Source organism: Rhinoderma darwinii (assembly GCF_050947455.1).
Source record: "Rhinoderma darwinii isolate aRhiDar2 chromosome 1 unlocalized genomic scaffold, aRhiDar2.hap1 SUPER_1_unloc_16, whole genome shotgun sequence".
NCBI classification, from domain to species: Eukaryota; Metazoa; Chordata; class Amphibia; order Anura; family Rhinodermatidae; genus Rhinoderma; species Rhinoderma darwinii.
Genome location: NW_027461652.1, coordinates 35,251 through 47,443, shown reverse-complemented (window position 1 = coordinate 47,443; position 12,193 = coordinate 35,251). Strand labels below are relative to the sequence as shown.

At 43.6% G+C, this 12,193-nt stretch overlaps 1 protein-coding gene across 1 annotated transcript in view; it reads left to right on the top strand.

Moving 5' to 3' along the window:
* Positions 1–10,775, top strand: part of LOC142670724 (uncharacterized) — a 43,262-nt gene extending 32,487 nt beyond the window's left edge. Inside the window, exons 8-10 of the mRNA XM_075847114.1 lie at positions 35–208; positions 291–414; positions 8,859–10,775. Coding sequence (XP_075703229.1) covers positions 35–208; positions 291–414; positions 8,859–10,342 — 1,782 coding nt within the window. The 3' untranslated portion in view covers positions 10,343–10,775. The remainder of the gene's footprint in view (positions 1–34; positions 209–290; positions 415–8,858) is intronic.
* Positions 10,776–12,193: the final 1,418 nt, after the last annotated feature.

Sequence of the window (12,193 nt, the reverse complement as noted above, 5' to 3'; positions counted from 1 at the left end):
GTTCAGTTCTCTAAGTGTCTCTCTCCATACACAGGAGTACACAATAGTGAAGAAGACATCGGGTGACTGTACGACTCCCATCATCCATGAGTCAGGAGGATGGAGCAGTAGTCAGAGCCCCATCACAGAGCCTCCCCCTCACTCCCGGATACATGAGAAGAAGATCTTAGAACTGATCTACAAGATGACGGAGCTGCTGACTGGAGAGGTGACACTGCTGGGAATGCTGGGAAATTCTACAGTAACAGCACTGGAGGTGTCTGGGTAATGACTGTATCATTGTGTGTCAGGTTCCTATAAGGTGTCAGGATGTCACTGTCTATTTCTCCATGGAGGAGTGGGAGTATCTAGAAGGACACAAGAATCTGTACGAGGAGGTCATGATGGAGAACTACCGGCCACGCACATCACAAGGTGAGATATAGATGTATAATTTATATATTAATTTTTTTGTTGAAGTGTTAATTTCATCATGTGCAGTATACACAGACATGTGATTCCTGATCTCAGATCACACGCTCCTTGCTTTGCTGCAGGGCTGCACTAGAGAATGGTCACAGATTTGTAGTGGAAGTTTCTATATAACTGAATGTTGTTCTTTCTGCATCAGGTAAATTAATTTTTACTAACCACAATCAGATGAGTTGGACAATCACAGAAATTTCTGCCACCATTTTTCCATGTGTGAACATAGTCTTATATAACCAGCAAATGATCTGCGACTGATGTGGGAACAGCAGACATGACAATCATGTCCAGATATAACAAAGGACAACTGTCTCGTACTGAAAACATGATTTCAGTACGGGACCGTTGTCCTGCTGCGAGACAGGGACTCCTAGCATCGTACATAAGTATGATGCTAGGAGCCCGGCTCCCTGCACTGTTTTCGGTCCGGTACTTGCGGCCGAAATACGCCTGTCAATTACGGACGTAATTAGTGTTTTGCACATACCCTAAGACACAATACACAGGGTCAGTGGTAGTAATGTAGAATAGGGATCTGTTCGATTGTCAGCCGGGGCAGGGAGGTATTTTCTACTTTATGTAGAATTGGGTCTTTGTCGTGTAAAGATTGTTTTTTACCTTCCTCTGGATCTACTGGGATTCGTTGTGTAAATTAAATACTTGCATATCCCATAATTTAATAATTATACATCACCTTTTCTTAGAACTTTTTATTGTGCTGTTCCTCTGTTATTCCTCCTAGAAATGTATGAATGATTTGACATCTAGTGTGTTACCATCTGGGGGCGTGTCCATATAGACAATGTCCAATCAGTGCTGACAATATCAGAAGGTGTAGGGACACGACTATTTCCCAAAGGGAATGGTAACACGCTTTTCTGAATTTAATCTTACATTTCCAGTAGGAATAACAGGAACGGCATGGTGCATAGTTCTGAGAAAAAATGCTCCAGAATTGTTGATTCACGGGGAATACAATTATGCACTAAAATAGACGTGTGAGGAGAGCCGACAAGTCCTCTATAAAGTATTTTTTGTCATCCTCTGGATGAATTGGGATTTGTCAGTCTAAAAAGTTTAAACTTGATGGACTTAGACCTTGTTTAACCCACTAACTATGTAAAATGTCTCTCTCTGTCTAGCCTGATCAGCCATAACATTAAAACCACCTGCCTACGATTGTGTAGGTCGCCCTCAGGCTGCCAAAACAGCTCTGACCCATGGAGATGTGACATCTCCATGAGATCTGGCACAAGACGTTAGCAGCAGATCTTTCAAGTCCTGTAAATTGTGAGGTGCGGGCTCCATGAATCAGACTTGTTCTCCAGACCATCCCACAGATAATCGATCGGATTGAGATCTGGGGTATTTGGAGCCAAGTCAACTCCTTGAACCATTCCTGATCAATATTTGCATTTTGTCAGGGGGCATTATCCTCCTGAAAGAGGGCACTGCCGTTCGGGATACCGCTGCCATAACGGTTACTTGTCTGCAACAATGTTTAGGTAGGTGGTACGTGTCACATTTACATGAATTCTGGGACCAACAGAACATTGTCCAGATCATCACACTGCCTCTACCGGCTTCTCTTCCCATAATGCATCCTGCTGCCATCTCTTCCACAGGTAAGTGACATAACCCGGCCGTCCACATGATGTAAAAGAAAACAGGATATATCGGACCACGTCACGTTTTATTTCCCAGTTCTGATACTGCCTATTGTAGCCACTTTTGGTGGTGGACAGGGGTCAGCATGGGCGCCCTGACTGGTCTGCGGCTACACAGCCCATAAGCAGTAAGCTGTGATGCTCTGCGTGTACAGACACCTTACTATTATAGCCAGCAGTGACTTTCAGGCCTGGTTTACACGAGCGTGTGCGTTTTGCGCACGCAAAAAATGCGGCGTTTTGCGTGCACAAAAGGCACTTACCAGCTCCGTGTGTCAGCCCTGTATGATGCGCGGCTGCGTGATTTTCACGCAGCCGCCATCATGATGACACTCCGTTTGGATGTTTGTCAACAGAAAAGCACGTGGTGTTTTCTGTTTGCAAACATACTTTTGACTGCTGTTGCGCGAATCACACGCATCCCACGGAAGTGCTTCCGTGTGGTGCGCGTGATTTTCATGTACCCATTGCCTTCAATGGGTGCGTGATGCGCGAACAGCGCACAAATTTAGGACATGTCGTGAGTTGTTTTTTTTTAGCGGACTCACGCTGAGCAAAACTCACGGACTGTCTGCATGCCCCCATAGACTTTTATATAGGTCCGTACGACACTCGTGAAAAGCACGCGCGTCGCACGGACGTATATCACGATCGTGTAAACGAGGCCTTACAGTAATTTGTCGTACATAACCCTTCCGTGGGTTGGGACCAGATGAGCTCACGCACATTGAGTCTTGACCTCCAATCACCCTGTTACCGGTACATCGGTTGTCCTTCTTTGGAGCACTTTTGGTAGGTACGAACCTTTACATACCAGAAACACCCCACAAGACTGGCAGTTTTTGGGGATACTCTGACCAATTTGTCCTTTGTAATTTTATACTTCTCCATGTTTCAAACACATTAACTTAATGAACTGACTATTCACTTCGTGTCTAATATCCCCCCTTTGTCAGGCACCATTGTCACGAGATCATCAATGTTCTTCACTTCACCTGTCAGTGGTTTTAATGTTATGGATGATCAGTGTATATATGGAGGAGGACAGTGTAGTTCTTCTCATAGACTCACAGAAAACCAATTACTGGTAAATGTATTCATAAATATTATTTTTTTCCCCATCCGCCATAACAGCACCAGGGAAATTAAACTTGGAGGTTTATAACTATAGCGCTTCCTCCAACACCTCAGTGGTTTTCCATCCCTTGTAGAGAGGAATCTTGGAGTAGTTGTTTTCTTTACAGGTACTTTGTCTGACCGTGGGTTCCCTCTCGTAAATTTTGACTTCCCATATAAGCAGGGAGTATTGTTCCTGGTCAACAATCTGGTACTCTTTTGTTTGGCACGGGGCTCTAATAATAGGACCCATGTGTGCTGGCGATTTCAGGTGTATTCACATCCTTAGGAGACAAATGCAATTGAATACTATGGTGGAGTAGAAGGCAGTCTAACAGGGGTAACACAACAAAGCTCAGGCAATGAAGGAAGGGGCAGGGCCCTTCTTATAATCCAGGGTGATCATGGGAGCAATTAGTCAATCTAAAACGTGTGTGCTCTGGCCCATTAAGGCCGGGAATTAGATTGAGTGCGCACCCCAGAGGTCACTGCAGGACAGGATGGCCGCATGTGCTGGCATCTCTAGGGAGGAAGACATCTGCAGGATGATAGGAGTCTGCGACCGCGGACATTACAGTATGCCCCCTCTTCTTGGGGCCAGAATGAGAGAGGAACTTCTTAATGAGGGAAGACGTTTCGGTTCTCCTCTGACTCCCAGGACTTCTCTTCTAGACCAAACCCCTTCCAATACACCAAGTAAAAGGCTTTTCCTCTTGAATCAAGATCTCCTTTACCTGAAATACATCGGCAGAACCGCTGGGGGCAACTACAGGGCTAAGAGTCTTAGAGTAGCGGTTCAGGACCACAAGCTTCAGAAGAGACACGAGAAAGGAGTTGGGGATTCTGAGGGTAGGATATCGGACAGCCAAAGCTTATAAGAGACCGGGTTGATCCGCTGGAGGATCTCAAAGGGTCCGAGGAACCTGGGAGCGAATTTGCACGATGGCACACTCAGCCGGATATTGCATGAGGACAGCCAGACCTTGGTACCCAGAAGAAATTGGGGAGGCTCTCTTCTCCTTGTGTCTGCCTTCGCTTCATGCGGCTGACCGCCAGCAGAGTAAAGGATCAGGTTTGCTGACAGATTTTTAGGAAGTCCCTGAATGCAGAGTCAGCTGTAGGCACCTGGAACGTAGCTTACACAGGGAGAGGAATTTGTGGCTGTTGACTGTAGACATTAAAGAACGGTGTAGAAGCGGTAGACTCACTTGTGTGGTTGTTATAGGAGAACTCGGCCCAAGGAAGAAGCTGCACCCAGTCATCATGCTGCCTGGAGATGAAGTGTCGTGGATAGTTCTCCATGATTTGGTTTGATCCTCTCGACTTGGCCATTGGACTGGGCTGAGGAAAAGTTCAAGTTTACATCAAGGAGTTTGCAGAGGGTTCTCCAAAACTTTGAAGTGAACTGAAGCCCCCGATCCGACACGATATGCAGAGGTAAGCCATGCAGGTGGAAGATGTGTTGGATGAAGACGTCGGCCAGTCGAAAGGCAGAAGGTATACCGGTCAGCGGAACGAAATGACCCATCTTCGAGAATCGGTCCACAACCACCCTGACCGCACTGCATCCAGTAGAGGGAGGCAGGTCCGTAACAAAGTCCATTGCTATATGCTGCCAGGGAGCATTGGGCACAGGCAGCGGCTGGAGCCGGCCAGCAGGCTTGGAGTGAGCAACCTTGTTAGCCGCGCGCATCGTTCAGGACGAGACAAAGTCCATGATGTCTTTGGGCAGCGTGGGCCACCAGAAATGACTGGCAATCAGGTCTCGTGTTTTACGGACACCCACGTGACCCGCCAGTCTAGAACTGTGTCCCCAGCGAAGGATTCTTCTGTCTGCCAAGCGCTCAAAAGTCCTCCCCGGAGGGTTGTCTCTTACTTGCAAAGGATTGACAGAGATAATGCAGGACGGATCAATGATGTTTTGTGGAGACTCCATGTTGTCCTCTATCTCGAATGACCTGGACAAGGCATCGGCCCTCACATTCTTATCGGCAGGGCGATACTGGAGCTCAAACTGGAACCTGGCAAAGAACAGCGACCACCTGGCTTGACGGGGGTTCAGTCATTGGGCCGTCTGGAGATAGGTGAGGTTCTTGTGGTCAGTAAATATCAGGATGGGATGGACTGCACCCTCTAGTAGATGTCTCCACTCCTCCAGGGCCAATTTGATGGCCAGTATCTCCCGATCCCCAATTGAGTAGTTGCGCTCTGCAGAAGAGAAAGTTTAGAGTAACAAAACTGTCGAGATACATCAGGATGATGGAAGGTAGAGGCTGACGTGAAGGCACTCTTCAGGCTTTTAAATGCGGATTCCGCTACTGGAGTCCACACCTTGGCGTTCATGCCTTTTTTGGTGAGGGTGGAGATGGGAGCTGCCAGTGAGAAGTTTGGGATGAACTGCAGGTAGAAATTGGCGAATCCCAGGAAACGCTGTATGGACCTTAAGCCTTGAGGATGTGGTCATTCCAGGACGGCCTTTACCTTCTCAGGATCCATCTTGAGGCCTTTATCCGAGATGATGTAGCCCAGGAAGGGTAGAGCATTTCTCTCAAACACGCACTTCTTCAACTTGGCATACAGGCGATTCTCCCTTAATCTCAGCAAAACTTGACGGACATGTCTCTGATGAGTCGTCGGGTCTGGATAAAAATGTAAGATGTCATCAAGATAGACCACAACACAGACATAGAGGAGGTCACGGAAGATGTCATTAACAAATTCTTGGAAGACCATGGGAGCGTTACACAGACCGAAGGGCGTCACCAGGTATTCATAGTGCCCGTCTCGGGTGTTAAATATAGCGAATCCGGACTAGGTTGTAAGCCCCACGCAGGTCTAGTTTAGAAAAAATCTTGGCTCCTCGTATGCGGTCAAAAAGCTCAGAAATCACTGGCAATGGATATCTATTTTGATCTGGTTGAGACCCCGGTAGTCGATGCAGGGTTGAAGAGATACGTCCTTTTTGATAAAGAAGAACCCGGCCGGGGAGAAGGATTTTCGTATGAAGCCCCTCTCCAAATTCTGCTTAATATAGGCGGACATAGACTGAGTCTCTGGCAAGGAGGGAGGGTATACCCTTCCACGGGGAAGGGATGTGTCAGGAACCAATTCAATTGGGCAACCATACACCCGGTGTGGGGGCAGAGTCTCCGCCTCCTTCTTGCTAAAAACATCCGCAAACTGAATATTGAGAAGGCAATCCTGCCAATGACTGAGGCTGGGGAGGCTGGGCCAGATGGATGTTCCCCAGGCAGCGGTTGAGGCACTTGGACCCCACTGGAGAACCTCTCCAGAATTCCATTCCACAACTGGGGCATGTAGTCGGAGGGTCAGTACTGCCCGGAGGTGTAGTAGGAGAAACAGCAGAGGCAATAGGAGCAGGTGCTGGGGAAACTGCAGCTTGCACATCCAGCCAATGTGCAATAATGTTCAACGCCTGGAGGAGTTGGTCCTGTCGAGACCGGAGGTCTAGCATATCCGCTCACATCACTTGTGACGTCGTCATGGCCTTGGGTTGACCAGCGGGTCCATCGCCTGAGCTTACTGTCATGATGGGTGTGGACCCACTGGGCCGTCCTGCCGTAGCGGGATAGCAGCTGGCCAAACGGGATACCAAGGCAAAGTCAATTGTTCGAATAAGGGTACCTGTGGCAATACAGACAGTAGCGATGGCAAGCTCTGATGGGACCTTGGCAGCAGGAAGACACCAGGCGTGGCAAAATACAGCAGGCGTATTATACGACACAACACGACTCCAACTTTCTACGGCACAGGAACAAGGTAGCACGGGATGCAGGTAGCATGAACAGGAAAACTGGGAACTGGAAAACACTAAGGGACCATTTGCAAAGACTAACACGGGTAACACAACAACGCTCAGGCAATGAAGGAATGGGCAGGGCCCTTCTTATAGTCCATGGTGACCATGGGAGCAATCAGTCAATCTAAAACATGTGTGTTCTCTGGCCCATTAAGGCCAGAAATGAGCTTGTGCACACCCCAGTGGTTACTGCAGGACAGGACGGCCGCATGTGCTGGCATCTCTGGGGAGGAAGACATCTGCATGATTATAGAAGTCTGAGGTCTACGATCGCGGACGATACAATAGGCCTGCGGCTTACAAAGCACTGGGACCGCGGCGCAGTTGGTGAGAAGCACAACATTGTCATTTCGGCTCTGATCAATAAGCATAGAAGTGTTGAGGGAAGTGTCTGATATATATATACAGTAGTCATGGATTTAGTCACTGTGTGATTCCTACAGATGGATCCAGTAGGAGAGATGTCCCTGTCCTCTGTATTCCCAGGATTGTCCAGAGGAAAATCACAATGTCCCAGAGAATCATCCGGTAGATGAAGCTGAGTTCTATACCAGAACTATATAGGGGTGTGTGGACCATTTTGGTCCTGCGGTCATAGATGTGGTCATAGATTTTGGTGGTTTCTTATGTTGATCTGTTAGATTCTTCGCACTCTCTGCTGTATTGTACTGAATTGTTACATATGTGAAATCAGGGGGATGATCTGACTAATATGAAAGTGGAGGGTGATGCAGAAGAAGAATGGGTGATCGGCGATCAACCGTATAAGAGTGGAGTGGAGGAGGAAATTCCAGAAGATGTTACCACAGGTAAGTAATAATGAATTTAGAAAGTGAAATGGGAGGTTTGTTAAAGGGTTGTCCAGCCCTTAAAAATTGATGGCCTATCCTCATGATAGGCCATCAATAGCTCAAAATAGTCATGCTCCCCAGTACCCGACAATGTTATGATATCGTACCTGCATTTCAGAGCTTTGAATATTCTTGCAAATAAAAGCAAAACTGTTCAATTTTGCCGCAATTTTTTATAAAGTCAAGGCATAATGCCACGATTTCCTGCAATTCTCTGCAAAAGACATATTTTTAGTGTGGGGTGAGAACTCTGTACATGCAGCTTTTTAGTTATTATTGAGAAATACTTGCAGCAAACATTAGATATCTAGGACAAAGTGCACATCGGAGTCAGATGCTGGAAATTCAGAAAAAATCTTTAACAAAGCAGACAGATGCAATACGCTACTGCAAGGAATACATGAGCGAGTTCAGGTAGGCTATGAGTACAGGGAGCTTTAGCAGAGAGAGGCATCCCCATTTTCTGCATGTCTACTGTTCTCTGTAACTAGGGACTGAATTTGTAGAACAACCACAGGTCGACAACAAGTTATAGAAAAGGAGTCACCTAGTGGCAGTTACTTTATACAGACTTTGCAAGGATAATGCAGACATTTTTTAAAGAGCGAAAGTAGCAAAATTCCTAGATATCAGGTATACTATTAGATTAACACAAGTTTTTCATTAAAAATTATTGTCCATTTAAAGTGTTTTTGAAAGATTTATAAGGCTGGAATTAGGCAATTCAATTTCTGTGGCAGTATTTGGTGAATTTTTTTGAGCCAACTCCAGTGCTGGTTTTGAAAGGAATGGCTCAAACCTTTCCTTCCTGCTGGATCCACTTCTGATTGACCATATAAAAAAAAAAACCTGCACGCAGCCTAATATGTCATAAAGTTGTCTACTTTGTGGTTTGAAAAATCTAAAAATCACAAAATTAATTTTTAATCCTAACAGAAGATGCCAGTAAGAACTCTGAGGGAAACTTAATGTTTTCGATAAATTATGAAGTAGAAGATGAAGATATCAAGCAACAGTCTTCAGGAAAAAAACACATTGCCCTTAATGTACATCCAGGACTTCACAGTAAAGATCTATCATATAATTCCCCTAATCATGAGGAACCTTCTCCTGACCAATCACAGATTGTTACCACATGTGCAGCTCAGGAAGGGGGTAAAAGTTTTCAATGTGGTAAACCGTTCACAAAAATTTCAGGTCTTTATAAGCACAGAAGAATTCACGCAGGAGAGAAGCCGTATTCATGTTCAGAATGTGGGAAATATTTTACACGCAAATTAAATCTTGTTGCACATGAGAGAATTCACACAGGAGAGAAACCATTTTCATGTCCAGATTGTGGGAAATGTTTTACAACAAAATCAAATCTTGTTTCACATATGAGAAATCACACGGCAGAAAAGCCGTATTCATGTTCAGAATGTGGGAAGTGCTTTAGAGATCAAGCAGATCTTACTTTACATGAGAGAATTCACACAGGGGTAAATGCACATTCATGTTCAGAATGTGGAAAATATTTTACAAAAAAATCACAACTTACTTTACATGAGAGAATTCACACAGGAGAAAAGCCATATTCATGTTCAGAATGTGGAAAATGTTTTCGAGAAAAAGCATACTTTGTTATACATGAGAGAATTCACACAGGAGTGAAGCCGTATTCATGTTCAGAATGTGGGAAATATTTTACACGCAAATCATATCTTGTTACACATAAGAAAACTCACACAGGAGAGAATCTGTATTCATGTTCAGAATGTGGGAAATGTTTTACAATCAAATCAAATCTTGTTAAACATGAGGGAATTCACACAGGACTGAAGCCGTATTCATGTTCAGAATGTGGGAAGTGCTTTAGACTTAAAGCACAGCTTACTTTACATGAGAGAATTCACACAGGAGTAAAACCATATTCATGTTCAGAATGTGGGAAATGTTTTGCAGATCAATCAAGTCTTGTTACACATAAGAGAAGTCACACAGGAGAGAAGCCGTATTCATGTTCAGAATGTGGGAAATGTCTTCCAGATAAATCAAGTCTTGTTAAACATGAGAGAATTCACACAGGAGAGAAGCCGTATTCATGTTCAGAATGTGGGAAATGTTTTAGAGAAAAATCATACCTTGTTACACATAAGAGAACTCACACAGGAGAGAAACCATTTTCATGTTCAAAATGTGGGAAATGTTTTGTACTAAAATCAATTCTTGCTACACATGAGAGAAGTCACACAGGAGAGAAGCCATATTCATGTTCAGAATGTGGGAAATGTTTTGCACATAAATCAAATCTTGTTACACATGAGAGAATTCACACAGGAGTGAAGCCGTATTCATGTTCAGAATGTGGGAAAAGTTTTGCACATAAACCAACTGTTGTTAAACATGAGAAAACTCACAGAGGGGAGAAGACATTTTGATGTTCTATATATGGAAAATATTTTACATGAAATAAAATGTTACAACTCATCAAAAAAATTGCATCAAAAAATCCTGTATTCTTGTTTGGAATGTGGGAAAAGCTATAGGAGGGAAAAAAAATATTTTTAACTCACCAGGTTATTCACAGACAATAACCCCTTGGTGACTCAGCAAATTATGGCCTTGTAAACACAGACCCATTGTTTTAAAATCCGATGTGTCACTTTGTGAGATTTATTTAACCCCTTAAGGACACAGCCACTTTTGGACCTTATGACACAGCCTCATTTTTTAAATCTGACGTGTCTTACTTTATGTGGAAATATTTTGGGAATGCTTTTACCTATCGAAACGAGTCTGAGATTGTTTTCTCGTGACATATTGTACTTTAAGTTAGTGCAAAAATTTGGTCGATATATTTAATATTTTTGTGTGAAAAACACCAACATTTAGAGAAAATTTGCAAAAAATTAGCATCTTCTAATTTCAAATGTATCTGCATGTAAGAAAGATAGTTATACCACACATTAGTGACTAGCTAACATTTCCCATATGTGTACTTTAGATTGGCAGAATTTTTTGAACATCCTTTTATTTTCTAGGACGTTACAAGGCTTATAAATTTAGCAGCAATTTCTCTAATTTCAAAGAAAATTTCAAAAGCCTATTTTTTTAAGGGACCAGATCACTTCTGAAGTGGCTTATATATTAGGAACCCCCACAAATCACCACATTTTAAAAACTGCACCCCTTAAATTATTCAAAACAGCATTTAGAAAGTTTCTTAACCCTTTATGCGTTTCACAGGAATTAAAGCAAAGTGGAAGGGAAATTTGCAAATTTCATTTTGTTTTGCAGAAATTCTATTTTAATCCATTTTTCCTGTAATACTGAAGGTTTTTACCAGAGAAACACAACTGAATATTTATTGCCCTGATTTCTGAAGTTTTTAGAAATATCCCACATATGGCATTAGTGCGCTACTGGACTGAAACAAAAGCCCCAGAAGCAAAAGAGCACCTAGAGGATTTTTGGGCCTTCCTTTCCTTAAATTATATTTCAGGCACCATGTCAGGTTAGAAGAGGACTTGTGGTGCAAAAATAAAGGAAACACCCCAAAAAAGACCCCATTTGGAAACTACACCGCTTGAGGAATTAATCTAGGGGTGTAGTGAGCATTTTGACCCCACAGGTGTTTTATAGATTTCATTAGAATTGTGCAGTGAAAATGAAAAATTACATTATTTTCCAATAAGATGTAGGTTTACCTCAAAATGTTTAATTTTTTTCAACAAATAAATGAGGAAAAGCACCCCAACATTTGTAAAGCAACTTCTCCAGAGTACGGAAATACCAAACATGTGGTCATAAACTGCTGTTTGGGCAAGCGGCAGGATTCGGAAGGGAAGGCACGCCATTTAGCTTTTGGAGCACTGATCTTGCTGGATTCATTTCTCTGCACCATGTCGCATTTGTAAAGCTCCTAAGGTACCAGTACAATGGAAAACCCCCAAAAGTGACTCCATTTCGGAAACTACACCCCTTTGCGGAATTCATCTAGGGGTGTAGTGAGCATTTTGAACCCACAGGTATTTCATAGATTTCATTAGAATTGGGCAGTAAACCTGAAAAATTAAAAAAAAATTCCACTAAGAGGTAGCTTTAGGTCAAAATGTTTCATTTTCTCATAAAATAAAGGAGAAAAAGCACAATAATATTTGTAAAGCAACTTCTCCAGAGTACGGAAATACCCCATATGTGGTAATAAACCACTGTATGAATACACATCAGGGCTCAGAAGGGAAGGAGCGCCATTTTGCTTTTGGAGAGCAGATTTTGCTGGATTGATT